The sequence below is a fragment of the Miniopterus schreibersii genome (assembly GCF_964146895.1).
Source record: "Miniopterus schreibersii genome assembly, chromosome: 19".
In the NCBI taxonomy this organism is placed as follows: Eukaryota; Metazoa; Chordata; class Mammalia; order Chiroptera; family Miniopteridae; genus Miniopterus; species Miniopterus schreibersii.
The window spans coordinates 17,260,927-17,287,112 of record NC_138119.1 but is presented as its reverse complement, the minus strand read 5'-3'; the positions used below and the strand labels follow the sequence as shown (position 1 = coordinate 17,287,112).

Sequence of the window (26,186 nt, the reverse complement as noted above, 5' to 3'; positions counted from 1 at the left end):
TTTGGTGTTTTATGTCAAGTGAAAATATCCTTGACACAGCAACAAAGTTGGTCTTCATCAAAATTAAAAGCTTTTGTGCAAAGGACATTATCAAAAAGTCAAAACACAATCTATAGAATGGGAGAAAATATTTGTAAATCATATATCTGATAAGACTTAGATATCTAGAAAATATAAAGAACTCTTACAACTCAAGAACAAGACAACCCAATTAAAAAAATGGGAAAGGGCGTGAACAGACATTGCTCCAAAGAGGATATGCAAATGGTAACACGCACATGAAAAGATGCTCAACAGCATTAGGTTAAGGAAATGCAAACCAGAAACCCAGTGAGACACCGCTTCACACCCATGCGATGGCTAGAATCAAAAAACAGCATCACTCAACAATGGAGTAGAATACACATTAATGTTTCTCAAACTGATATGGAGTCTGAAAGCAGATTTTCCCCAACTCAAGTAAACCTTCAGTCAACGTTCTCACAGTTCCACTGGACACTTTACTTCCTGCCACATCCTATCATAGAGCTTTCTAATAAGTGTGCCATATACTCGACTCAAACTGCTCAGATTTTTAGCATCACAAATCTTTTATGAGGACAAACTTTAAATTACTCCTTATCAGCAAGATTTTTATAGTTGCCTCTAAAGTTGACTCCGTGATAACTCTCCCTGAAATGACAATCTGTATCCAGATGCCACCATTTTCAAGACTGCAGACTCCTCTCATTAGCCTGTTTAGACAGTGCCAGAAAACTAGTATCTCCTGCATAAAACCTCTGAGACAGTTTGCTGCCCTCCTTTGCATAAAGCCCCGTCCTCAGGGTGATTGAAGGCCTTCGTGACCCACCTGCACTCCATGTGCCATCGACGTAATCTCTTTAAGTTCTTTTGCTCACCTCTGAGACTTAAAATATACTTACTTGTCTTTCCTTTGCCCTCACTCTCTCCACCTGACTAAGTCCTACCCATCTTTCAGGTCTTCCCTGACCCCTAACTTAGATCAGTCCTCCCTATATGTTCCCATAGGCCCAGGAGCCCCACTTGAGACCTTAGGTCTCCCCATTTGTCCCTACAGGACCCAGGACTCCCTGTTTTCACAAAACTCCTAACAGTTTCCTGGTGATTATTTAATATCTATGTTGCTCGATAGATTGTAAGCCCTCTGAAGACAAGGACTATTAAGGTTTTTACCATTACACCAATAAGTACTCTTAAGCTTTTCTCACAGACGTGCTTGAATGAGTTGAAAAATGAGATTCAAATCAGATGGCAGGAGACCTACGTTCAAACAATAACGCTCTCGTTGGCACGTACCTTCTCCACAGTGGGGGAATTTCAAAGTAGAAGGAACTGTTGACTGCTTACTGAGTCACTGTAAGTATGTTTGCTACGGAACAGGCTCCCTTTCCATGTACAGAGCACAAAGGCAAACACGGAACTTTGGGAATTTAGACAAGCATGTTTACCTTCATTCAAATACCTGAGAGAAAGTGAATTAAGAATTTGATAACAGCAGGGCCTATCGTGTAAGAGCAATCATCACCTTCAAGACCTGTGCTTCAAAAATTAAGAAAAATCTAATTATAGACTTAATGTTTAACTGATCACCTTCCTCAGAAACTGCTGAAGTGTATAAAAAGTTCAGGATTCTGGTCATCAAAGGGATATATAATCAAAGGAATCCTGGCTTCAGTAACTAATGAGTGAGTACAAAGCACAAAGCCGTGCATTTTGAAAAATGATAAAGAGCACTGCCCTAGAGCCAGGGGGCCGTGTTCAAATTCTGGGTCTATTACTTTCCAGCAGTGTGACCTTGAACTAGCCACTCAATCTGTGCTTCAACCTGACCATCTGTAAAATAAACCTAAACATCTGTACCTACCTCACTGAGTTGTAAAGGTTAATTGATTTAAGAGAATAATGTGTTAAATAAACTGAATTTTTAAAATAGTGTGTTATTCTTTTTAATCTGTATCTATTTTGATACTATTAAAATGAAACCCAGGTTATAACACTGCAGGATTTGTGGACCTTGCCCTTTATGTTCCTTATTATGTCACTTCTCTTTCATCTCAACTTGTGATTATATTAATTTCCTATTCTTGCTCCAAATCTAATATGAAGTCAGCAGTGAATCAAAAAAGGAAATTAATTCTTTCCCTCTGTAGGGGCACCAAGCACACCAAAGGCAAGAACATTTTGCTGTTATATGGAAAATGTTCTAAAAGCTAAGGAAGACAAAATCTGCACAAGGAGATGGGCCACGGAGCACCTGGCCCAAGGCAGGTCAGGACTATGCCAGCAAGCTATCCTCAGTCATTACCCTGGCACAGCTGGGCCCAGGCTCCTGAGGCCAGAAGCAGGCTGAATCCTATGGGGTTGGTCACGGGTGAGGGAAATTCTTCAGTATGAATTCATAATGATTTTATATAATGCTCGAATATGTTCAACATACAAAAAACTACTACATAAGTTAAAAAACTGAGTAGGCGGAATGCCTTCATTTCACCCTGGAATTAGCCCTTTTGTTTCATACTGTCTTTATTTCTGGCTTCCCCTTGAAGATTGTTTAAGGGAGACAAAAAGTGTGGTTTTATTGTGGGATACCAGTATCACTTCAAATGTTTAGCTTTAAATATTTTCAATACTTTCCTCTCAGGTCTGCAGAGAGTACATAGAACAGTTTCTATTATTTCCAATTAACAGAAATTAAACTTTCATTTAGTTATTCCATTTACTTATTTGACCACTTTGGGTAGAATAGCTACCATGTTTTGACCTGCTAAGAGTTGAGAAAGTCTTTGACTCTTGACTAGCATTTTAACAAATGATGTCTTCTCTCCCCTGGATCCAGTCTCAACAACCCTCTTGCACCAAACGCAGTGTGCTAAACTCACTTCCATCAAGGATTACAGAGTGTGCACTTCCTGATGTAACAGATTAAAGTCCTTCTTAGGAGAAAAATGAACCTGTGAGCCCAGCCAGCTCAATCATGCCACTCTTAGATAAAATACATTCGGATCCATTCCAGCCTCTCTTACCCTCCTGGAGAAGGCTGGTCATGGAAGAACTTTAATTCTTGTGCAACAGTCTTGAGTGCTAAGTTACACCTTGCTTTCTAAATCTTCTTTGAAGAGTTCACGTCAATGACAAATTAGACATTTACAGACAACATTAATACTTTAAATGGGAGATATATTTCCTGTCTCTCTAATAAGAATGAAGCTCTTCAGCCAACACTCAAGAGAGAAAGCAATTTGCGCCTTTCAGGCAGGAGCAATAAAAATGATCGTTTTACATGCAAGAATCAAATTAATGTAAGTGCGACTGTTAGGTTGGAGGGCACCACAGAGCTTTTGGGCTTCTAACCAAAGGTCATATTTTAATTATTAAGAGAAATTTTGCTGATTCCAGTATTTATCACATGCATGGTTTTACTACCACCTTGGATGTATTGAATCCTAAATCACTGTAATGATTGTCACAATCTATCTGCTTGGAGGATTTTAATAGATGGCTCGGTAAATGCACTTGGGGCCTTCCTCCCCCACACTTATAATTCTTAGGATGTGATTAAGGAGGGGAAAATTATTGTAAGGTACCTTTAATGCACTTGTGAGATCATAGGACACATGCATTCAAATGGGGCATTAGTGACTTGGAAATTTCTTCAAGTCCTATACCCAAAGAACAGCGTGCAAAGGATCTGCCACAAACTGTCAAAACAAAACATAACAAAAAAAACACACACCTACAATGAAAGAGTTGGCTATTAATAATACTAGGATTATTCCACAGAGGACTTCTGAGTAGGGACAGCAGAGTCCAGCTTTCGGAAACTTAGCATCCTTAAGACACTAGAGGAGTACCTGGCAGTGAAACGTCACAGAGGAGGAGCAGCACAGGTAACTGGGATCACCGGAAAAGTTTGTAGTAAAGCCCTTAATGAAAATTAAAATAAAATGGTTCTTTTGTCTTAATAGTTACCCATATGTTCAAGAGAAGGCCTTCCCTGAATATCACTACAATAACAATTATGCTGTACGCTGTATTTATGCAGGAATATGTACCGGCTTTTCTTTTCTTTTTTCCTGGAAGAAGTGGCAAGAATCCCTTAACAAGGGCTTCGTTCCATCTTTGGAAACCACTTTCTGTATTCTAAACTAATACATATTATTTATTGTTTTAAGGACAACAGGAGTTATTTGGATAGAATGAGTGGTAAAATTATGAGCAATTTATGTGTTTTAGTTTTTATTTACATGTATTTTCCAAATTTTGTATCATCATTATTTTAGTTATTAATGACAAAAGACCCCTTTAAGTTGCAAGATCTTTAGGAAATAGACATGTTTGGCAAGTTTCACTTTAAGTAAATAGATACAAACAGCTATCTTTTCTGTAATATGTATTCATCAACTTTATTACATCATTTCCCTACTCAAAACCTTCATCTGTAGAATTAAAAGTATCAGTTCCTGCCCAGCCGGGCATGGCTCAGCGGTTGAGCATCGACCTAGGATCCAAGAGATCAGGGGGTTCGATTCCCGGTCAGGGCACATGCCCAGGTTGCAGGCTGCAGCAGATCAATGACTCTCTCTCTCATCATTGATGTTTCTCTCTCTCCCTCTCCCTTCCTCTCTCTGAAATCAATAAAGATATATATTTTTTTTAAAAAAGTATCAGTTCCTTAGCATTACACACCAAACCTTTCATGACCAACCTCTACTCTCACCAGCTCCTGGCATATTTCCTCCCACATTCTTGCCTAGACCTGCAACCTTTCTCACTCCTGTGTCTCTAGAAGTGCTATTCCTTCGATCTGAAACTTTCCCTCCACCTGACCACCTGAAAAATTCCCTTTTTTGTCATGAGAATTCTGCTCAAAGCTTCCACCTTTAAACAGGCACAGACATACACTGCTGGTGGGTAAAATGATACATCCTTTAAGTTGGCCCTATCTATCAAAATCACACATGCACATCCCTTTCAACCCAGCAAGTCCACTCTGAGGAATTTAACCCACAGATACACTCACACACATTTCTGAAATGATGATATGCAAAAGATTATTCGCTGCCCCACTGTTTGTGGCAGCAAAATAATGGAAAGAACCCTGCATACACAAAATTTGTAGTTAAGCATATTATAGAAATGCATACAGTAAAATACTATGCAGCTGCCAAATGAACAAGGAAGCTTTGATGCACCGACACAGAAAATCTCCAACACATATTGTTAAGTGAGGAAAGCAAAGTGCAGAACATGCATGGGCACCAAAGTCCTGTAAAAAGAGAGGGAAAGAATATGTACTAATTTTCATAAAAGCTTTGGCTGGTATGGCCCAGTTAGTTGGGCATTGTCCCATACATCAAAGGGTTGCCAATTCAATTCTCGGTCAGGGCACATGCCCGGATTATGAGCTCAATCCCCAGTAATGGGCATGCAGGAGGAGCTGATGGATGTTATGTACTCACACTGATGTTTCTCTCTCTCCCTCTCCCTTGCTCTCTCTCTAAAAAAAGATTATTTCTCAATATCTGAAACAGAATTAAATGCAGACAAGTTCTAACTATTGTGACAGAAGCTGGTTTAATAATTTCATATTTATTAGCAAAATAACCTAAATAATTTCTGAATAGTAAATTTATTTATAAAGTCTTGCTCAAAGTTAATCTTTTAAGATTTTATAAAGAAAGAATCAGTGTAGAATAATATCAACTAATATACATATGCCTCTTACTATCTGCTAAGTATTCTTTTCAAAAAAAATGTTTTTATTGATTTTTAGAGAGAGAGAGAGGGAGGGGAAGAGAGAGAGAAACACTGATTGGTTGCCTCCCACATACACAGCCCTCCAGGGATCAAGCCTGCCACCTGGTCATGTGCCCTGACTGGGAATCAAACCGGCGACCTTTCAGTGCACTGGTCAAGGCTCAATCAACTGAGCCAACAGGCCAGGGCTGTGCTGGGTATTCTGAAGTGCTTTCTATATATTAAGGATTAAGTCTCACAATCCTGTAAGGTGCATCTATCTAATAGGATTCTAATTTTACAGATGAGAGAAATGAAGCTCAGAGAGGTCAAGTAACCTGCTCAAAGTCAGTGAGTTAGTTGAAGGTGAGATGGGATTTGACCAAGGCGGCCTGGCTCCAGGGTCTTGCTCATCACTGCTCCACTTGACACATGTCACCTCACCTTACATATACAGTCAACCCTCTCTGCTGAATCTGAGTTGTGATTCAGAGGCAGAAAGCTACCTCTCTGCACAGGACAGAACTGGAACTCTGAATGCTTATGTCATCCATATTCTGCCATGGGAATGAAGAGGCAGAGAGCTTGAAGAAGGGAAGATAAATAACGGAGATGCACAGAGATGAGTTAATTAGATGGCAAGAGACCTGTTGGATGCTGGCCAGCATCAGCTGGCTCTGCTGCCTACCTGAACGCCTGCCCTTGTGTTTCACGGGACACACCCTAGTGCCCGTATCATAAGCTGCCTTTCTAGTTTAAGACAGCTCAAGATTTTAGTACTTAAACCACAAGAACCTTAACTCACATCAGAACGGATAACCCAAATGAGGGAAGAGTTGGATCCTTCTACCAAACTGAAATTGATGATATACTGCCAAAATACGCACATGCTAAATAACAATGAGAATAAAAACTTTTCGGATAACATCTTTTAAAATATGGATGAATCTTAATTGGTTTTATAATGTTTTCTCCTAATCAATATTTGAAATGTATATCCAGTGAAGAAGTAACTGTATTGATTTCATTGTTTTCCCCATCTCTTGCACATGGAATTGCTCTGGATTTTTTTTAAATTTGACATGCTAGATGAAATCTATGCACCAACCCCAATAAGGAGGAAGTAATTTCAGAATGCTTACTCTCATCTCCCATTTACAGAAGAGAGAAATGGTAGCTCCCTGAAAGAGCTGCCTTCTTTTGCTGACACAGTGATGCTATTTTGGGATCTGCCAGTTAAGAACATATACCCAGGGCCAATGCTGCCTGGACAGGTTAGTCTGGGCAAACAGCTTTTGTTAAGGGACACTGCTCTAACCACTGAACACCAAGTGTCTTATAGGGACATTGAGGAAAAATGTCGAGATGTGGAACATGGTAAAGCCAGAAGGGGCCATCTTTTTCTCCATTCCATTCTTGATATCCAACTTTTGCATTCAAGTTGACACAACAACCTTTCCAATTTTATACAGAAAGAAGTTTCAACTTCTCTCCATCATCTGCTCTTCCCATGTAGATCAGCAGCTGCTTACTCCTAAGTAATACTACCGTATGCATCCACCGAAAGAACTAACCAGCACATGTGGACTAACTGCTTTATTTACACTGGCATTGTCAATGACCTACGTCTACACACTTGTCAACTCTTTTCACCTGGATTTTGGTAATGCCCTTTAAATTTTTTCCCATGGGTAATGTGGCCCCTGCCCATCCATCACTACCAGCTTATCATTGCAGTAATGGAAAGATCTACTCAGCTGATAGTTTGGGCCATATAAGTCCCTCCCACTGATTCTACTTTGCCTTCCCACCACCCTGAGGCTCAACCTAAGACCCACTGCACCATCTTCAGGGCAGAAGGCTTCCAGTTTCCTGTAGGCCTGACATCCTGATAGTGACTGCCTAAGTAAAGTAATGTGCCAGGGTAACTCAACTAGTCCATGGTCTCCTTTTGTCCACCCCCCTCCTGCTTCCTCCCCTAGGCACCTTATCTACTCAGCCCACTCCTTCCTTTAGGCTGTGCCCAAACAGTATGAACAGCCCTTCCCTTGTTAGAAGGGAAGACAATTAGTTAAGTGCTTTCTCTGTGATAAATATTTACAAGTGTCTCACTGAATCCTTACAGTAATCCAGCAATGTAGTTTTATGCCCCTCACTTTTCAGATGAGGAAAGTGAACCTTAGAGGAATTAAGTAATTTACCAGCAAGTCCCAGATGTAAAACTTGAACTGAGGACTGTGTAACATTAAAGCCCCCCAAACAGTAACCTCTCAGTCTCTGCACAGCTGTTCCTCCTGCTCAAAAAGGCCCTATTCCCTTCTCCTGGCTGCCAGGAACCTGGGCAGCCTTCAAAGCCTCGCTTACATGCTAAGGTTCCAGTGCAGATGCAAGAAAAAAGGGTCCTTGCATTTTCTGTCTGTCCATTTGTGGCAGCCAAGATTGAGTGGGGCAATATAGTTAACAAAACAAAAAACACCACCAACCCAAAACCTAACTCACATGCTTCCACCATCTTTTGAAGACTTCTTCAAACATCACCCCCATAAATATTTATTTTGTTTCTCTCTTACTTGACTGTGAGGTCTTGGAGGAAAGGATTCTATTTATACCCAGCACATTGTAATAACCCCAAAGTGTTTGTAATATTACACACTGGCCTCTATTAACATACATCGGAAAGCACTGTTCCTTTCATAACCACTCTAACAATGAAAAAGTTGAAATAATTCAGAATACAAATTAACATTTAATCTGAAATATTCAAGCTTGACCAAGTATGCATTGGTTATTAGGCTTGCTCACTGTTCAAACATTAAATCATACATTTTGAGTTTAAATACATATTCAAAGCTTCCTTTGGAATGAGTAATAAATGTTAACAGGTATGATCTTCTCCCTTTGTTTATACTGGTCAGGTATGAAAAAACTGGAAATGGTGGAGATGATAGAAAGGAATGCTGGCCATTTCACGCAGAGACAAGACAGAAGGAAAACTAGGGACTCCCTCCCTCCTTCCCTCAGCTGCTATTACTGTGTGAGAGGCTCCGCTGCATTTAAAGATCTCTGTGGTATAGGGAAGATGGGGGGGGGGCACAATTTTGTCTCAAAATGCAAGCCAGTTATTCAGCTAGCGAACAACCAAAGAAAAGTAGTTTGTTAGATTTAAGGGGAGGCAGGAACACTGAGTCTGATGAGGCACCTTTCTAGATGTTCCCGGAGTCATTCTGACTATACTGGATTTTCCCCTTACATTCCAACTTACTCATGCTGGAATTCAAAATTTCTTAAGTTCTGCTAGTGGTGAGTCCAGTTTAGTTTATCTTGTAAACACAATGCTGGTCTGGGCAATTTCTTATGTCATTGTATGTGGACGATCTGGAAGACGAGATAAGTTCTACTTGGCTTCCTTATCATTTTTCTTATCTGACTTGTTGACAGGGACCTGCATGAAGGAACCTGTGAATTTCTTGCACTATTACTCATTTTTTTGTTTGTTTTTTGTTTTGTTTTGTTTTAATATATCCTTATTGATTTCAGAGAGAGGAAGGGAGAGGGAGAAAGAGACAGAAACATCAATGATGAGAGAGTCATTGATCGGCTGCCTTCTGCATGCCCCCGACTGGGGATGGAGCCCGCAACCCGGGCATGTGCCCTGACTGGGAATCGAACCCCGATCGCCTGGATTGACAATCAACTGCTGAGCCACGCCGGGCTATCACTCGTTTTAAAAGAATCATCAGCACATAGCCATATTTTTTTAAAGTACAGATCAATACATTTCTGAAATCAATTTAGTGGCTCATAACAAACCTTTAAACAATTAAATACAACACACATGCAGCAACAGGAAGTATTGTTGAGTCAAATTTTCTTTCAGTCTTGTGTGTATAATGACCTGACATGTATTTTTTACTATGAGTCTCCATCAAAAATGTGAGAAAGCCACAGGGCTACTTAAGAACAAATGATTCCATTTCCACACCAAAACCACTATATCTAATGGAATATACCACTATATTTAAGGTATCAAGATACCTCACATTATAAAGTAAAGTGCAAATACAGAAATATATTTCATTAATCCTGTACTAAATAAACTTCTAAATACTTCTAAAAACTTCTTTGTGATAGTCAACCTAAACCCAGAGGATTGAATGTTAGCAAGAATGTAATCTGCTTCACAATGCAGTAATAAATCAGAAAGAGAAGCACCTTATTTTATACTCTAGAAAATCTGAATATTTACCTTTTTCATACAATTTTAAAAAGGTTCATCTCAGACAAAGCAAAAAATTCAATATGAAATCAAAGGCAAATAATATTTTATCTTAGCACAATTTTATTAAAAGTTTTCCAGATGAACCCAAACCAAGTATCACCTCCAAAAGACTGTACCCATCAATTATAAAATTTCAAATCTGATAAAGAAAACTAAATGTCTCCAGAAAGTTGTGTAATTAAATTCAACACCCCAACATCTAGATTATTTAAAAGTTTTGAATACAGAGTAATGTTTTGTGTGTGTATCATAACTCTGAGGCTTTCCATATTAGTGGCCAAATTTCATATCAAATAAGCTCCAGGGTTAGAAGTAGGAGTAGGAGTCTCCTTTGGGGGAACTTAAGTTGAATACACACACACACACACACACACACACACACATATATACATCAATATACAGATTATTCATATCACCTACAAATGGAAGAGTGTTTCCCGTAAACATATTCATATTAATTCCTTCACTCATTTTCTCTCTCCGTCTCCTGCAGGCATGTGTGCGCACACACACCAGGTCCTATACTGCTCCCTGTAACTCAGTCACCTTCTACCTCTTCAGCCTCCTTAGTCTTCTCTGCTGTGCCACTTTACCTTCCCTGTTTTCATTTCATCTCCCCTTTGACCTGGAAAATACCTGCAAGTTTTTGAAGACTCAGTTCAGACCCCATAAGAGGATCTTGACAAGACCATCAGAACAACGTAAAATATAATTCTGAATTCTTTGGCTAAGTGTTCATGGTGGAATATTGTGAAATCAATGGCTAAAAAGAGGTTTAAAGATTAGCCACGACCATGGACTCCCCTACCCTGATTTGGTATTTCTAGTGTGATTAATTAAGGCTTGGTAAAGATCTCCATATATTACATATAATTATAATAGATTATGTATATTAAATAGGAAAAGAATGCAAAGTAGGCTAGATGTTGCTATATTAATGAGCACTTACAGAAGGATATCATGATTTTGTATTTGTCTTGCTTTTGCTATTATTTTTGGCCAGCTGATTCTTTTAAACTACATCTATAAAACAGCCACGAAAAAGAAGAGTATAGAGATTCCCTATATACTCACCCCCCACTTTCAACAATTATCAACACAGTCACCAACTTTTATCTACACTTTAATATCACTAAATAGCTAATTAGTGGTCAAATTTTCCTCAATTATCTTATAGATGTTTGTTATAGTTTGTTCAAATCAGCATCTAAACAAGGTCAGTAAGTGCATCTGGTTGATTTAACCCTTGAGTCTTGTTAAATCAATCTATGAGTTTCCCCTTTATTTTTTTCATTGCAATTTATTGTTTGAAGAAATTGCCATATTATATTTTTAAGGTTCCTATGCCTTAAAGTGGAGGGTTAGGATTTCAAACTAGTAAGATAATTGTTATGATCTTCTGTACTCTCTCATTCTGTTGCTTATGAAGAGTAATATTAAAAATTAATAAGAAGTTATGACAACGATAGTTAGGAAAGTTTGTTTAAAAGTTATCACTGATCACTGCTATCTTAAAACCATTATATGAGTGATATCTACAGAGAAGAAACAACGAACATCTGCAAGAACTTCATTTTTCTATTCTGCCAGGACATGCACACTAAGCCCCTTGGGGAATAGTAAAAACAACTACAACCAAAAAAAAAACCACATCCCACAAATATTAAGTCCAATCTAAGATCATACTGGGTGTCATTTTCTTAATAGTTCGTAGTAATACTGTAAAGACTGAAAGTTATCTGATTTTTAGATAGTTCAAGTCTCAGTGTCAATGTTATGCCCACTGGTAAAAATGTTCCACTTCGAAAGACTGAATTATTCGTGTGAAAATGTGCGTAGTCCTTATAATTGTATACATACATAGAAGGCAAATATATGTGGGGCAAAGTGATGTTTGGCACTATAAAACTCCCATCAATCTCACCACGTATGAAAGCTTAACCTAAGTTTTACTCCTAAGACGCTTGAAATGTACTACTAAGTTATAACAGTGTAGTTATGTAAATAAATCACTAAAAACATGTAGCCCTTGCTGTGGCTTGTAACACAAAGCCAAGAGCAATACTTTTCTTTTAATCCCCAGGAAGCTCTGTCCCAATTGCTGTAGGAGTATAACCATCATATCAGAAAAGAAAAAGCCAGCCCCAGAGCCCCGTGTGAGGCACCACCTACCATAGACCGGGGCTTGCTGATGGCCACCAGACTAGTGAGGAAGTCTTCATCGTGCAGCTGGCTGAAAACGTGGGCGTCATAGGCTACCATAATGGAGATTTCTTCCATCATCTTGCCAGCTGGCCTTTCCACAGCAGCAGCTGCTGCCCAGCTCCAGACCAGGCTGTCCAAGGAAAAATCCTACCGCAGCTCAGTGCCAGTGCACACACCCACCTGAGTTGGAGGGGGTGGAGTGTCAAAAATCCAGAAGGAATAAAAGAGGGGAAAAACAGCAGCTGCTATCACAGGCTTGTCTAGCAATTCACCCCCAGCAGAAAACCAAGGGAGGTCTTTTATCTACGGAGGAAGTACACACAGTAAACACCTTCTGCATTCTTAACACAGACACTGGAAAATTCACTTTTTGGAAATCTTCCTTAAAGGTCAAAAACGAGAAATCAAGAAAAGTTCCTAACTGAAAATATCCTAGAGGAAAAAATTTTTAAATGGATTTATGTCATGCTCTTGGTAATCAGAACTTTTTTCAAGTTTATCTTCTTCAGTATTATTTCTGTCAAGATTTTTCTTCATGGAGGAGAGGTGGATTTTCTTACTGCTTATTTTCTCACATTTATAGGAAATAAGTAGATGGCGACCTTTAGTGTTTCAGAATTTCTAGCATTGTTGGTGCAGTCAAAAATTATCTCCTGAAGTATGAAAAAGAAAAAGGTCCTTTTCCCCCTCTGAGTATTCTGTCAGAAAAAAAAGTACCAAAATATAAAAACAAAACAGGCACTGCAGTATCAATTAATAATCACTTCCCCTTCTACCACAATAAAAGCACAGAAACTTCCAACAGAATCCTTGATTTGGAGAGCTCAGTTTCTGTTATTCAGAAAGCAACACCAGGGTCTCGTCTCTAAACTGACTGCTTTTCTCCCATAGAAAAAAGTTCTCTTCATCGTTTGTCTTTAAGCTCAGAGCTTTCTTTTAATTATTCAAATCAGCAGATAGCCAGAACCGTCGGTGCCTTCGCCACCAGAAGTGCTTTTTTAAGGGCAGCTGGCCACTGTAAATGAACCTCAATGTGCCCAGATGAAAAATCCGAAAGCTGCCCATGACTGTCATTACAAGGTGGCCTAAGTCACCAGGAAATATAATGTATGCTAATTCCAGGGGAAAGCAGTAAGTAAATAAGGGGGGAGGACAGAGCTCCTCCAAGGTTTTTCAATATTTATAATTAAGCTATTATCTTCTGTTTATAGACTGACACTGCAGTGCAATGAGAAACATTATTTGCTAGAATTAGAAATCAATTTGGCAATGTTTCTCTACAGTCAAATACAGACACTGGTCGTAACTTTTCTTCCTAATTACCAACAGCAGTATTATGTTGTGTAAGTTCATTTGCTTTTCAGAAAACAAAACTTAGAATGAAACTTATAGTATCTATTTTCCTTGGTTTTCCTAAAGTATCTTCACTTAGAATAGATTAACATGATTACTTAAATAGTACGTGTTCCATTTAAATGTGATTAGGAGAGTTTTGAAACTGCTATAGCATTCGAGATTAAACACTTGCCAGTGAAAGGGGGGTGGAAACAACTTATTGCTAGGAAACAGAAGCAAGCCTAATAGGCTTATTCAAACAGAAAATGCAGTACTTTACATAAATCCTCAAGATTAAAACAGCTTCAAACTGCATTTGACCCTTGTTGGAACCGGTAAAGCATTTTTAAGTCCTATTTTTTCCTACAATGCACCTTTGTCTTTTAAGCATGATTTTCATTAAAAAATTTTCCAGCACATTTATCTTAACACTGACTAACCAGGTAAAAATTAAATGATAATCAGGAGAAGGCGTTCTAAGGCGTGAGGGCAGCTCATACCTTTCGAATTCCTTTTTATCTGTTCAGAAGTACGTAAAAAGGCTCTGCGAACCTCTTCCTGCGTTCACGAGCACCAGGAGCTTTCAGACTGGCTTGCAGACCATTTTCCAGATGGGAAAGCAGTCCCTCTGGCCCTCCTAGCTTTCTCTGCTGCCGTGAGCAGCGCTCCCACCCCGCATCTGAACAAGGTGTGCTGACAAAGACACCTGTTGTGGAGGTAGAGCAGCCTCCTCCCACAATGCCCTACTCCCGCTGGCAGCCGCCCAGGGCTACCGAGAGCTCCACCCGCACCCAGGCGGCTGTCAGCGCCCGCAGGGCGCAGCAGGGGGACAGCGGGTGATCTTGCTCACGGAGAACACTCACAATCCGAGGAAAAGTAAGTACTACGGAAACAGAATCAAATAGCCTATGTGCTGTGCACTAACTCGGAAGACATTGAAAGAATCATTTTTAAAAACATAATCAAAGGTTGTAAAGATAGTTTTTTAATTACATAAACAGAAGCTACCAACTACAAATACTCCAGTCCTTTTAGAATTTCATAAGGTTTTTAGGTAAATAATTAGGCATTTTTTAAAAGCATCTGATTACCTTTAAAAGATTGTTTTAATTAGCCACAGGACTAGATTAAGAGCATTTCATTTCCTAAATCCAATTGGTCCTCTATCACAGCCACAAGTGCATGCATTTTCTCAAACAAGGACTCCCTAAGTTTGCTTGGCATCCTTCATTTTTTTACACCCTTAAAATGTTCCTCCATACTTCACTTTCAAGCTCTGCAAAGAAAAATCCAAATGCTTCCCTTCTCATGCACTGAAATGTGTATTGTGGTCCCCACAAAAAACACAACTTTTGAAAACTGATGATCTATTTAAAAAACTGTCTTTGTGCTGGCTCTCCTTTCCTAAAAACATTTTCTCCAGTCTCAGAAATAACAGCTATGATCCCCTCCCAAACTTCAGTGGCCTTCATACAGTCAGGGTTACACAGTCCTGCACTCCCCAGCAAGACACCTTTGTTACTCTTCTGCCTTTTCCCCCCCACACAGCTGAGGCCCACTGATCTCCCGGGGTTATCTCTGCAGTCATCTACTTCACACCAAACGACGCCACTGAAAAAGGGCGTGGGGGTGTGGTTACCTGAGGTCCAGGGGTGCAGTGCCCACAACACCATTTGCTGCTAAAATTTACCTGGAAAGGATTGTATATCAAATGCGCAGCAGACAATACTGGCATCAGTGCTAACCAATAGATGGTCCCCAGCTCAAGCAGGAACTAGCTAGCTGTCGGTCACAGGGCAAGTCATTTAACGTCCCTAGGTTTCAATTTCCTCGTGGTCATGCAAATGAGAGGGATGGAAGAGATCGGCGGTTTTCACTTGTTCTCAGAAAGAGTCAAGAGCAATGTGCCCAGTTTCCCTCCACTAAATAGGCTTCTTGGGGGATTTGAAAATGGAAATACCTTTTGAATCTCTATCAGAATAAAAACAAAGGGTAACATTAATCCCAGATGTTAAGAAGGAACCCCCCAGAGATGCTATAATGTGTTTCAACAAATGCAATCTACTTTGTACCCTTGTTTGGATTTTCTAATAACACTCTTTTACCTATAAAAGGGGATTCAGTGGCAGTTGTTAGACTTTTTATTAATCTTTACAATCGTTCTATTCAGAGGCAAAACCAGCTACAAAATAATTTTCAAAAGCTTCTGGATCTCATTAAGTTAAAATTTTAACAAAGGAAATCTCCAATGTTTTTTAAGTGCTGTTTTAAGATTTTCACATAGAGTTTACTCAGGTAGCTGATTTTGTTCCAACCATCATTTTTCTAGAATTATTTTTAACAGAACCATAGCTGGGTCATACTGGATAAGTATGAGTCTGATAAACCACCTCTGGCCTTCAGAGACCTATTTATTCTCAAGTGACAAATTTGGAATCAGCCAAAACAAGAAAAACCTGAATAAGGTGTGCATATTTTCCTACTTATATTCTTCCCGAAAGCAGCAAAGCAAAGCAGTTTCAAAGTATTTTGTTATCCATCAGTCAAAGCAGCAAATACATAAATAAACAACAAAATCATCAAACATCATTAAAAAATTATCTCACCTCGCAAGAGTGGCTGTCAAGGCCCTTTTCCCATGCCTCAGGTTCTACTTGCTGAATATTCTCATAGAAACAGCCATAAAATCAGGGTGAGATGGAAAGGGGGACAAAGCCACCAGGACAGAAATACGGTCTAAAGGGCAGAAGAGAAGAGGCTGCTCTTCCCCAGTGGCCCTCATCGAATTGAGGCAGGACGATAAAAATTAGGAAAATTCCTTGGCAACTGCGGCAGGTGGCTGCTTCAAACGGGACCCATCCAGCACCCTGACTCACCTGCCTCTGCCTCCCTTGCACAAACACTCAGGCGTTAAGCCCTCAGGACAATGAGGTTGTGATCCGCATCAAGTATTATCTTAGGAACAAAGCCTTGGGTCTGTTAACCACAGAGACAGAGTTTTGGTCAAACTAGAGATAACATCTAGGCCTCAGTTGTGTTTCAGCTCCAGGCACAGAAAAGCAGCAAAACCAGATGAAGCTACACCATGGCTGACATCAGGACCAGATGCAATGACCAAGAAACTCCTACCCTAGCACCAACCAAGCAATAGAGAACATGACCCCGACCCTATAAGCTCATTTGGATGAATCAGCATAATAAAGGACTCACTTGGAAAGGAGATGCTATTGAGATCCTCGCCTGAGACCTCCCCTAAAATTCCAGCCTTTAGAAAACAAATTAAAAACTCTTAAGACAAAGGACCTAGTGTGCACACTCTCTCTCAAGAGCATACCCCACCCAGCCTTCTTTCTTCAGGCGTGTATCTTTGCTTTCTTTCTCCTAAGCTCTAAGGGTCCCCAAGAGACTCTTAACCAGGGGAGCAGTGGGCAACAGCAACTTGCCCTGGTTACCACCTGAACCTGCCTCCAATGGCCCTTCTCTGCCTCCCCAACTTGATCCTTGAGTCAGTGCAGCCCAGCTGGCTCACTTTTTCTGCTTCTGTCACTTTCTAAAAGGCCAAGGCAGCTCTCTGAGTAGCCCACTTGAATCTTCTCTTTGAGTGTACTTTTGCTTTGCATGCTACATAATCTTCCTCTTGTGCTAGAGTTCTTGGCTCTAAATTCTTTGTTCAAGAACTGAGAGCCCACATCGCCAGTAACATCACCACACATGACCATCTTTACATATCTTCCTAAATATTTCAATATAAACATTCATGAAGTATAAATGACTCAATGTTAAGGGATCATCACAAAATGTTCATGGTATCAGCATAAAGAACTATAAGAAAGACAAAATTCTACAAGTACTTTGTTAATCACAGAAAACCAATTATTTCAAGCAGGTTTCTATTTATACTTAGGAGTGTACATTATAAAACCCAAAGATAAAATAAAAATGAAAATAAGAAACCATGTAAGTATCAATAGAAGAAAGCTTTTCAGAATATTTTGAATTTCAGAATAGTCCAGTAACACACAGAATTTTTACAAAGGGGAAAAACATGCAACAGTAAAAGATAAGTGAAATCTTAGTTCTCTTTAAAATCATGTAAAGGTAAATAAAGAAAACCATTATTCTTATGTCAAATTCCAGCTATTCAGCTCATTATCTTTTCTATCTTTCCTAGCAATTGCTAGGCAAATTCAAAACCTCAGAAAAAAAACAGATTCTTAAAAAAAATTCCCTGGAGTTAAACTAAAAAAAAACAGTGGGACATAAATGCTTAACAGTTATACTGGGTATCTTACTTCGTCATTTGCATGTTGCTATAAAGAATGAGGGTGAGATAGATTCCAGACCCTGAAAGAGTAACTGCAACTCTTTCACAATTCAACTTTTGCCTCATTTGTAACTAAATCCACAGCCAAGTGTTAAAAACAAGACAATGGGGCCCAAAATGGAGGTACTTATGCTAAGCCCCACTCCAGTGTCACCAAACAGAGACTTCATTAAAATTTCAGCTCTCCCAGGAATGGAATCTTAAACTAGTCAATCAGGAAGCTCCTTTCCTTGGAGCTCCTTTCCATCTGCCAGGTTGGATGCTGCCTGGTTCATGAATCCTTCAATAAAGCCAATAAGATCTTTAAAATTCACTCAGTTGAATTTTGTTTTTAAACACAAACAACACATTCGCTTAAACTTTACCTAATCAAACATAAGGGTTTCTAGGGCTGCTACATACTCACTGATATTTGCTATCCCCCAAAATGAGGATACTTCCGACACATCTAAAAATACAAGTAATGCTTCATCTTGTCTCATTGTGAACAGAATACACAACTGAATTGTAATTACAAATAACTTTACCTAATTTCTAAAGCATTCAATAATTTTTAAAAAAAATTTTAGACAACCAAATCAAACCACATGGATAATATTTTAGATTCATTTGTTCACAAGATCAGAAGGAAGGTTTAGAGAACAGCAAAAAAGTGTGAAATAGTTTTCATTCAAATGTTTATTTATCTCAAGTTCTTCCTGCAGGGCTGGTGAGCCCAGACAGAACACTTCCCTTTCCTGGGGTCCCTCAGGTCCCTGCAGCAGCTTGCAGTGGTGGACTCGGTGAAAATCCTACAAGTTTTAACTGGGTGAATTTGATGGTATGTGAATTATATCTCAATTTTAAAAAACCAACAGCATTTACTATAAATGCCTCTTATGTGCATGAGGGGTACTTTTGTAACATTTGTAATATAGTAACATACTAATGACTTATATATACTAAAAATTCTTTTGTAAGGACAATAATCTTTAGTAAGCATTCACTATGTCCTACACATAGGAAGAATCTCATTTAATCTTCACAATAAATCAATGAGCTAGGTACTATAATTATCTATTTTATGGACGTGGTAACTAAAGTGTGGAGGAGTTTAGTGATTTGATTCAATTCTTACAGCTAGAAATGGAGCTGATAGAATTAAAAAGCAGGTGTGTCTGGCTCCCAAGTACACACCCCCATCATTAACGGGTGAGAAAGGAAGTAAGCAAACAGATCCTGAGAATCAGCATGTGCCAGACAACACTGCTTCTAAAATACTGGTATCTCCTCCCCATACACACAGCTCACAGGACACAATGCGCCAGGTCTGCCAAGGGATGCAACAAGAAATGATATGAGGACTGTGCCAGGATGAAGACTCTCTGCAAACAGGAAAGTCTTCATGGAAAAGATGGATTGGGTTTGGACAGGCAAAATGAAGTAATTTTTACAGGGAAAACTAACTTAGCCGGGCCAGAGTGGTGAACTGGACGCTGGGTACAGTAAGATAAGGTTTCAGAGGAAGATTTGAATCAGCCTGTGGTAGGTTTCAAATATCAGGTGAGCAAATTTGGAATATACCATGCGTCGGCCAAGGGCAGTCATTAAAGACGACAGAGTTTCTGCCTTTCTAGCCTCCATCTATGTCATTAGAGGAAGGACATATGGTATAATAGTCAACACAGGGGCGCCAGGGTTCAGAATAACCTGGTTTGATACCTGACTAGCTGCATGACCATAAGCAAATTACTTAAGCTGCCTCACCCTTGGTTTTCTCATCCATGAAATGAGAAAATAAAAACACTGTTGATATTATGAAGAATAATAAGATCATGCGTGTAAAAGCCCTCAGTAAGCTGCATGGTTCTAGAAAGTGTTTGATTAATGTTAGCTGCTGTTATTTCCAATATTAATGAAAATGATGTCTGGAGGGGCAGGATCATCTGCTAAAAACTGAAGGGAAGGCAAAACGGTTGCCTTAGAAGCGAGACGGGGTGTTCTCAGTGTGCAAGAACCCTCAAGGCCTCTGTTTCCTATGGCCTGGTTCAATTCACAAACATCCAGGAGGGGGGAACAAAAGGTATCACAACTCCAAGCCTCTACCAGTGCTCCCTGGGCAATGAAATCTTTCCAGGTCTGGTTTTATTTGGGAGCAATTTGGCAATTTACACGAGGCCTTCTGTCAGAAATAATTCAGACAGGTTAGAGGAGGGAAAAGGCTGACAATGTGTGTGTGGGGGGAGGGAGGTTTCCTTTAGTTTAGCTGCCCTCTCCAGTTTCCTGACTACAATGCAAACAGTTTAATCAATGACCTCTTATTAAATTGAGCCACTGTGACAAGAACAGGGAACAAAGAGAGCATTCGTTGTATAGCGATATTCATCCATTGTAACCTGATCAACAAAACACAATTACTATGGGCTATCATGTGAAATTCATAATCCTTCTTTATAATTGTATTGTAATAAAATTTTCCACTTCTCATTTGTATCTTAGAGTCAAAAGAAATATCCCACACAATGGTTAACAGGAGCAGCTTATCTGGAAGCTCAGAACTGATCAGCAAAACTACAATCTGCTGCGTTTCAAAGATGGCAACTGGGTTTAATGAGGGGTAAAGGGAAGGAGGAACATATACTTCACATCTACTGTGCTGGGGTGGAGCTTTAACTACATTATCTCTTTTGGTTTTGACAGCACCACGAAGCTGGTCTTATTATCCCCATTTGACAAGTCAGAAAACCGCTGCCCTAAGAGTTGCAGTAATTTAAGGTCAGAGTCATGATTAAAACTGAAATATGTGATTACAAAGGCTCTGCATTTTTCCCCACATACAACAGGTTCATTATAAGATGAATGAAAAAGAGATGAAAGCAAATTGGAAATCCTGAAAAAGAAGCTTTTAAATTTCTAAAGCTGAACTCTTTATTTCTCTTATCATATTGCTTTAATATTATACCCTTGTAAACTGAAAATATGAACTAAAAACTCATACTGCATCTAACAGTATTATTAATAAGGCGTTTGCAAACATAATGAAAAAGGAAAGACTGAAGGTAAACTGCTGCCAAATGCAATGCACATATTGACAATCTGCTACAATAGAAAGTATCTTGTGGACTCAGGAGGCAGCATTCCTCCAATGATCTGTCAATGGTGGCTTCTGTGAGGTTAAAAACTGGCTTTTTGTTTGCTTTAAGAGCGAATACTAAATTGCTTAATTGGCTAATAGTCAAATAATAAAAAGGTCTTAATTTTTTTTTAACAGTGGTCATAGTAGCAGTGGTGGCAATGCCCAGAGCATTCTAGTTTAATTCATTTCAATGGGAGTTTAATTATTATTCTACTTTATCAATCAGTTGTATAAAGTAGTATCAATGAATTTGAGAGACAGGAGGGCTCTAAAAGGTTCTTAGATTCTTATGTTTCTGAAGGGGATCATAATATACCACCCCTAAATATGCCACTTTCACATAAGGATTATTTTAAGCTGAAGGCCACTGAGAAACAGCAGGCATTGAAGAAGCTCTCTGCCATCTCCCTATCTGCCTAAAAAACGAGGCATAAAATTCCCTTCTGTAAAAGCAATTTCCATTTGTAACGGTGCCCACTCTACAACCCCTGCTAACCATTATTTCTTACATCCCAGCAGCCCCAACAGCCCCTTTCAGTCACCTTTCAACAATTTACCGCCTGTTGTCACAATGGTATATAAATCCCCAGATCTAACCACCTTTTTGGGTTTTCACCTCCATTCTGTGAAGTCTCCATTCATGTACAAATATTAACATCAATAAAAATATGCCTTTTCCACTGCTAATCTTCCCTTCTCTTTACTCCATAAGTCCCCAGAAACCAAATCTGAGAGGGTAAAGTCATCCCCTCTACATTTCTAACCCATGATTTTTTGATGAACTTATCAAAAGATGACTACTGTATTTATTCATAAATACGTAATACCACAGATTCCTAGAGTATTGACATGGGCCTTAGAGATTATTATCTAGTTCCTGATTTACAGATGAAAAAAACAAAGCCAAGGGTTTAGGCAATTGAGAAAGCAAAAATGAATTACATTTTTTAAAAGTGAAGGGAAGATGAAGGGACAAGGTGGCATAAGAAGGAAGAAACAAAGCTGAGAGAGAAAAGTAGTCCCTTTAGTGGGGTGTGGCAGGGTGTGACAAACCAAAGCCTCAGAAAGTTCAGACCTCAGTCCTGGAGATCCACAGGGAACAAGAACTGGAGAAGTAAGGAGTATAGTTTACAGCTCTAGACAAAGTCAGTGCTTCTGGTCAAGGGAAATTGTCGCTGGTGGAGACTTGTGAAAAAGCAAGTGACAGCGTGCCGACAGAACCTCCCTGGACAGTGGTGGACAAGAACTCCTTGCTTTTAGGTTGATGTGTTTGTTACTCCACTGGATTAACTTGATTTTCTGGAGTGTGGGGAGGGAAGGGAGTATGTTGAGCCCACTTAAAACTTCTATATTTGTTAAGTTTTTCTTATGTTTATCCTGGAGCTGTTTTAAAACTATATATTAATTTTTATTGATTTGAGAGAGAGGAAGGGAGAGGGAGAGAGAGAGAAAGAAAAATATACATGAGCTGTCTCCTGCACACCTGCTACTGGGGATCGAGCCTAAAACCCTGGCATGTGCCCTGACCAGGAATCAAACCTTCGACCTTTTGGTGCATGGGATGATGCTTAATCAACCAAGCCACACTGGCCAGGACTATCCTGGGGCTTTTTAATTTAAAGGTATAACTTTAAAAATGTAATAAATAAAATAGAAATAAAAGGTAGATTCAGTAAAACATAGTGGTTGACCTTTGGCTGCTTCTGTACAAGTTTTAAATTGTATTTTCAATCTGTCCAGGCATTCCAGTGTAAAACCATTCAGTTTAATGTAAAAGCATTTGGATGGAAATAGCACTATATGATATTTTAAAATTAAGGGCACAAATTAATTTCCCATTTAAGCTGGCCATTTAATGAATGCTACCCTCTGTTAGTACAAACAAATTAAAACGGGTCATTGCATGAACATCAATCCATCAGAAAACAATTCAAATACTAAACGACTGTTGATGTAACTTCATTTTTTCAGGTTGTACTTTAGTAAAATTCAAGAAAACATGTAGTTGAGTGTTTCCTATGTACCGAGAAGAGTGCTAAACATTGGGGTAGCAGAGCGAAACATTCAAGGAACCCAGACTTTTATAAATAGACTGTACGAAGAAAATGAAAGAAATCTCCACACATAATGAAAATAAGCGTGTTATTCCCTCATTCCCCATAAAAACACAAATGCTTTTTAATCCCGGTCTGGTTTACAATGTCTTCCAGTTGGGCCTTCCTTTTCACTGCTTTTAAAAGTCCCTCTTTCTCAAGAACCTGTATCTTTTTGTTTAGTAGGTGCAGAAAACAAGGTCCATGGAAGGGGAATTTCCAGAATGCTTACTTTGAGATTCTATGACAGGGATGTAAAGTACAGCATAGGAAATATAGTCAATAATATTGTAATAACTATAGATGGGGCCAGGTGAGTATTAGAAATAGCAGAGGGACCACTCTGTACACCTAAAACTAGTACAGAATAATACTGAATGGAAACTAATTGAAAAATAAAATGTAAAAGAAAAGATTCTATGAAACTATGGGTGGAATTTAGACTCACATGATATATGAGATGTACAGGCCCTCTGGGGTCCTCTAACTCAACTGCTTTTGTCAAAGGCTCCAATAGAGCTATTCAGTGGTGACACTAAAATGGAACCAGCCCTCTTGACTCTTAAGCCAGGGCCCTAATGGAAGCCAGAGCCTATCTAGCCTTTGGCCTCTGTATAAGAAACAGTCATTCCCCATCTTCCACAGAGCATAGGAAACTCCTAGGTCTAATTAAGGTGGAAATCGGTTTCCTCCAGCACCTTTTAGAATGGAGAAGCTCTAGGCCTGAATGGGGCCCTCAGAGTGGCCCATGGTTCAGACTTGCTGTAGACTCCCCAAACGGAAATGGATTAGTCTCTACTACTAAAACATATGACCTAAACTCAATGGTAATTTGACACCCCCACACTTAATATAAAATCAGGCTTTCCTCAAAATGTGGTTTTAGGTAATTTATTCTCTTTATTGAGACTATCAGACCTTCAAGAGGATTAGGATAGGAGAGAAAGAGGGAACAAAAAGCATTTTTTAAAAAGCATTTACATTGAGTATTGCAGCCAGAATTTTTAATAGGCAAGAAGTTTTATTTCAAATTCACTGGTGGAATCTATAAATATATCACTCATTTCCTGGTTGCTTAGGCCATTAAGGGTCTAATCTATTTCCTGAGCTGAAACTAGCTAATGGAAAAATATTTAGAATAGTAATTATCTAGAGAGATGGGCATTGGCAACTATTCACCCAAAACATATTCTTGGTCATAATTCCCTTCTGTAATTTACGCGGCTTCTAAAGGAATAATCTCACTTTTTACAATGAAAGGTCTTCGCTAATAAAATGTGGTAAGATTCCCCTTTCTCTACCCCTAATGTTTTATGAAAAACTTCCTACCTTCCCTCAAAAGGAGTCATAAGGTCCAGAGTGACAAATAGACTGATAAATAAATAATTAGAAAGCAATGAAAGAGTCTGTCTAACTGGCTAATCCATTGACTGGAGATTTAGATGGGGTTGTTCTGGTTTCAACATACCCTACCAGAGATGTGCACATTTTTTGACACATTTTCTCTCTCTCCCAAAAGTGTTTACCATGAGAAATCCTGTGGCATTTATTATTGGATGTGTAATGGGAGAACAGGTATTTCTCAGTGTTGATTTGATGACTATTTTAATACCCAGTGTGTAATTTAATTATATGTGATTGTTAAGCTAGGCAAGGAAGGGAGAGGTGATCAAGGTTTTCATCAACTCTGTTCTGCAAGGAGGGTGCTGTTAGCAGGTGGGAATAAATAGCTGCAGGAGTAAAATCTCTGAAACAAGAGTTACTGGGCCAAACAGGAAAGGGAGGGTTATCTTACATGGAGAAAAGAAGCAGTTAGATCCTTTAACTCCTCTCCAGTGAGTGACAACAAGGGCAGAGAGAAACATCATCTCTGCTTTCTTGTCCAAATAGATCCCCGAACACAATTGGTGAAGCACATTTTAACTATAATCTTTAATGTGAATTCAAACAGTAAAAAAATATCAAAGAGCTATGGATTCCATAAGTAGTTGAGGGGAAAATACTTATTACCACTGTCTCCAAACAGTGAAGATGAGTTCCAACTTTTTTCTCCACTACAGATACACATGAATCATAGCAACTGGGTAAAAGGTAACTGGCAAAACACTGCAGAAAGGTCTATGAAATATGAACACTCCCGTTTAAGAGCAGGATCATTAGTCTTACTAAGACCTTAGAAAACTGCTGAGAGTGAAATTGTTACAGGGGAAATACTTAAAATGTGAAGGGAGAGAAACTACCAGTTAGAACAGCAGTCCTGAAGTGTTATTTTGTTGTTAATTCCATGTGGAAAGCTCTGACAGGGTACTAAGTGTGGAATGCATATACAAACATAATTCCCCATTCCTATGATTTATTCTTTTTCTAAAAAATGAGACACCCATATAAAAATCAAGTTTTATGTCTATCTTATTTTTCTTTGGGGTAAAAAATTTTAATGATTTATCCGTTCATGAGACAATAGCCAGGTTCACCCATCAAGTTAATTTTAAAATGTCTACATGGCTTTTCTCAGTAAACTGAAAGAAAATGACTGGCAGAAGTGGATGTAATGGTAGAATAAAATGGCAGAAGTAAATAATGGAGACACACATTCCAGCTGACTGGGAACAGCTGGAAAAGCTGAGCTTTCTGAGTGTGGAGGGTGCCCGGGCCTGGCTATCTGGAGGTCTGGCCTGTTTTCTCCACATATTAGTAATGATTTCAGAGCATGTCCAGTGTGTACATGTTACCTGCTCATTCCCACAATGCATGACTTGTGAGAGGCAAGATCAAACTGATGAATGCCCATTTTGGGAGAAAATAAAACCAATACCCCAAATCTGAGGTGTACTGAGGATCATGAATGTTAATAAAAGTCTCCAAGGAAAAAAGAGGCAAATGTTTTCATATAGAAACTACCCCATTATCAATTTGTTAATTATTCCATCTCTGTATCCTATAACATAATAAACATTTCCCCAGCAGATTATGATACTTTAAACCAAATATTCCCAACTGTAGTCATCAATGTAGAGGTCTTTACAGGAACACAACACGAGACATGGTGCCATTAAAAATGAACCCTCTCCATGGTGC

At 39.1% G+C, this 26,186-nt stretch overlaps 1 protein-coding gene across 11 annotated transcripts in view; it reads right to left on the bottom strand.

Moving 5' to 3' along the window:
- RABGAP1L (RAB GTPase activating protein 1 like) overlaps nucleotides 1–26,186 on the bottom strand; it is a gene marked incomplete at its 5' end in the record, with an annotated part of 365,222 nt that overhangs the window by 46,514 nt on the left and 292,522 nt on the right. For 2 of the 11 annotated variants that reach the window (XM_081121364.1, XM_081121367.1), the window contains 2 exons: nucleotides 12,209–12,939; nucleotides 14,077–14,316. The exons of 3 other annotated variants lie outside the window; for them this stretch is intronic. In XM_081121364.1, the coding sequence (XP_080977490.1) occupies nucleotides 12,209–12,319 (111 nt within the window). Of the gene's footprint in view, nucleotides 1–12,208; nucleotides 12,940–14,076; nucleotides 14,388–15,215; nucleotides 15,400–26,186 lie in introns of those variants that run through there. 6 more of the 11 variants (XM_081121360.1, XM_081121359.1, XM_081121366.1 and 3 more) reach the window with 6 other exon arrangements.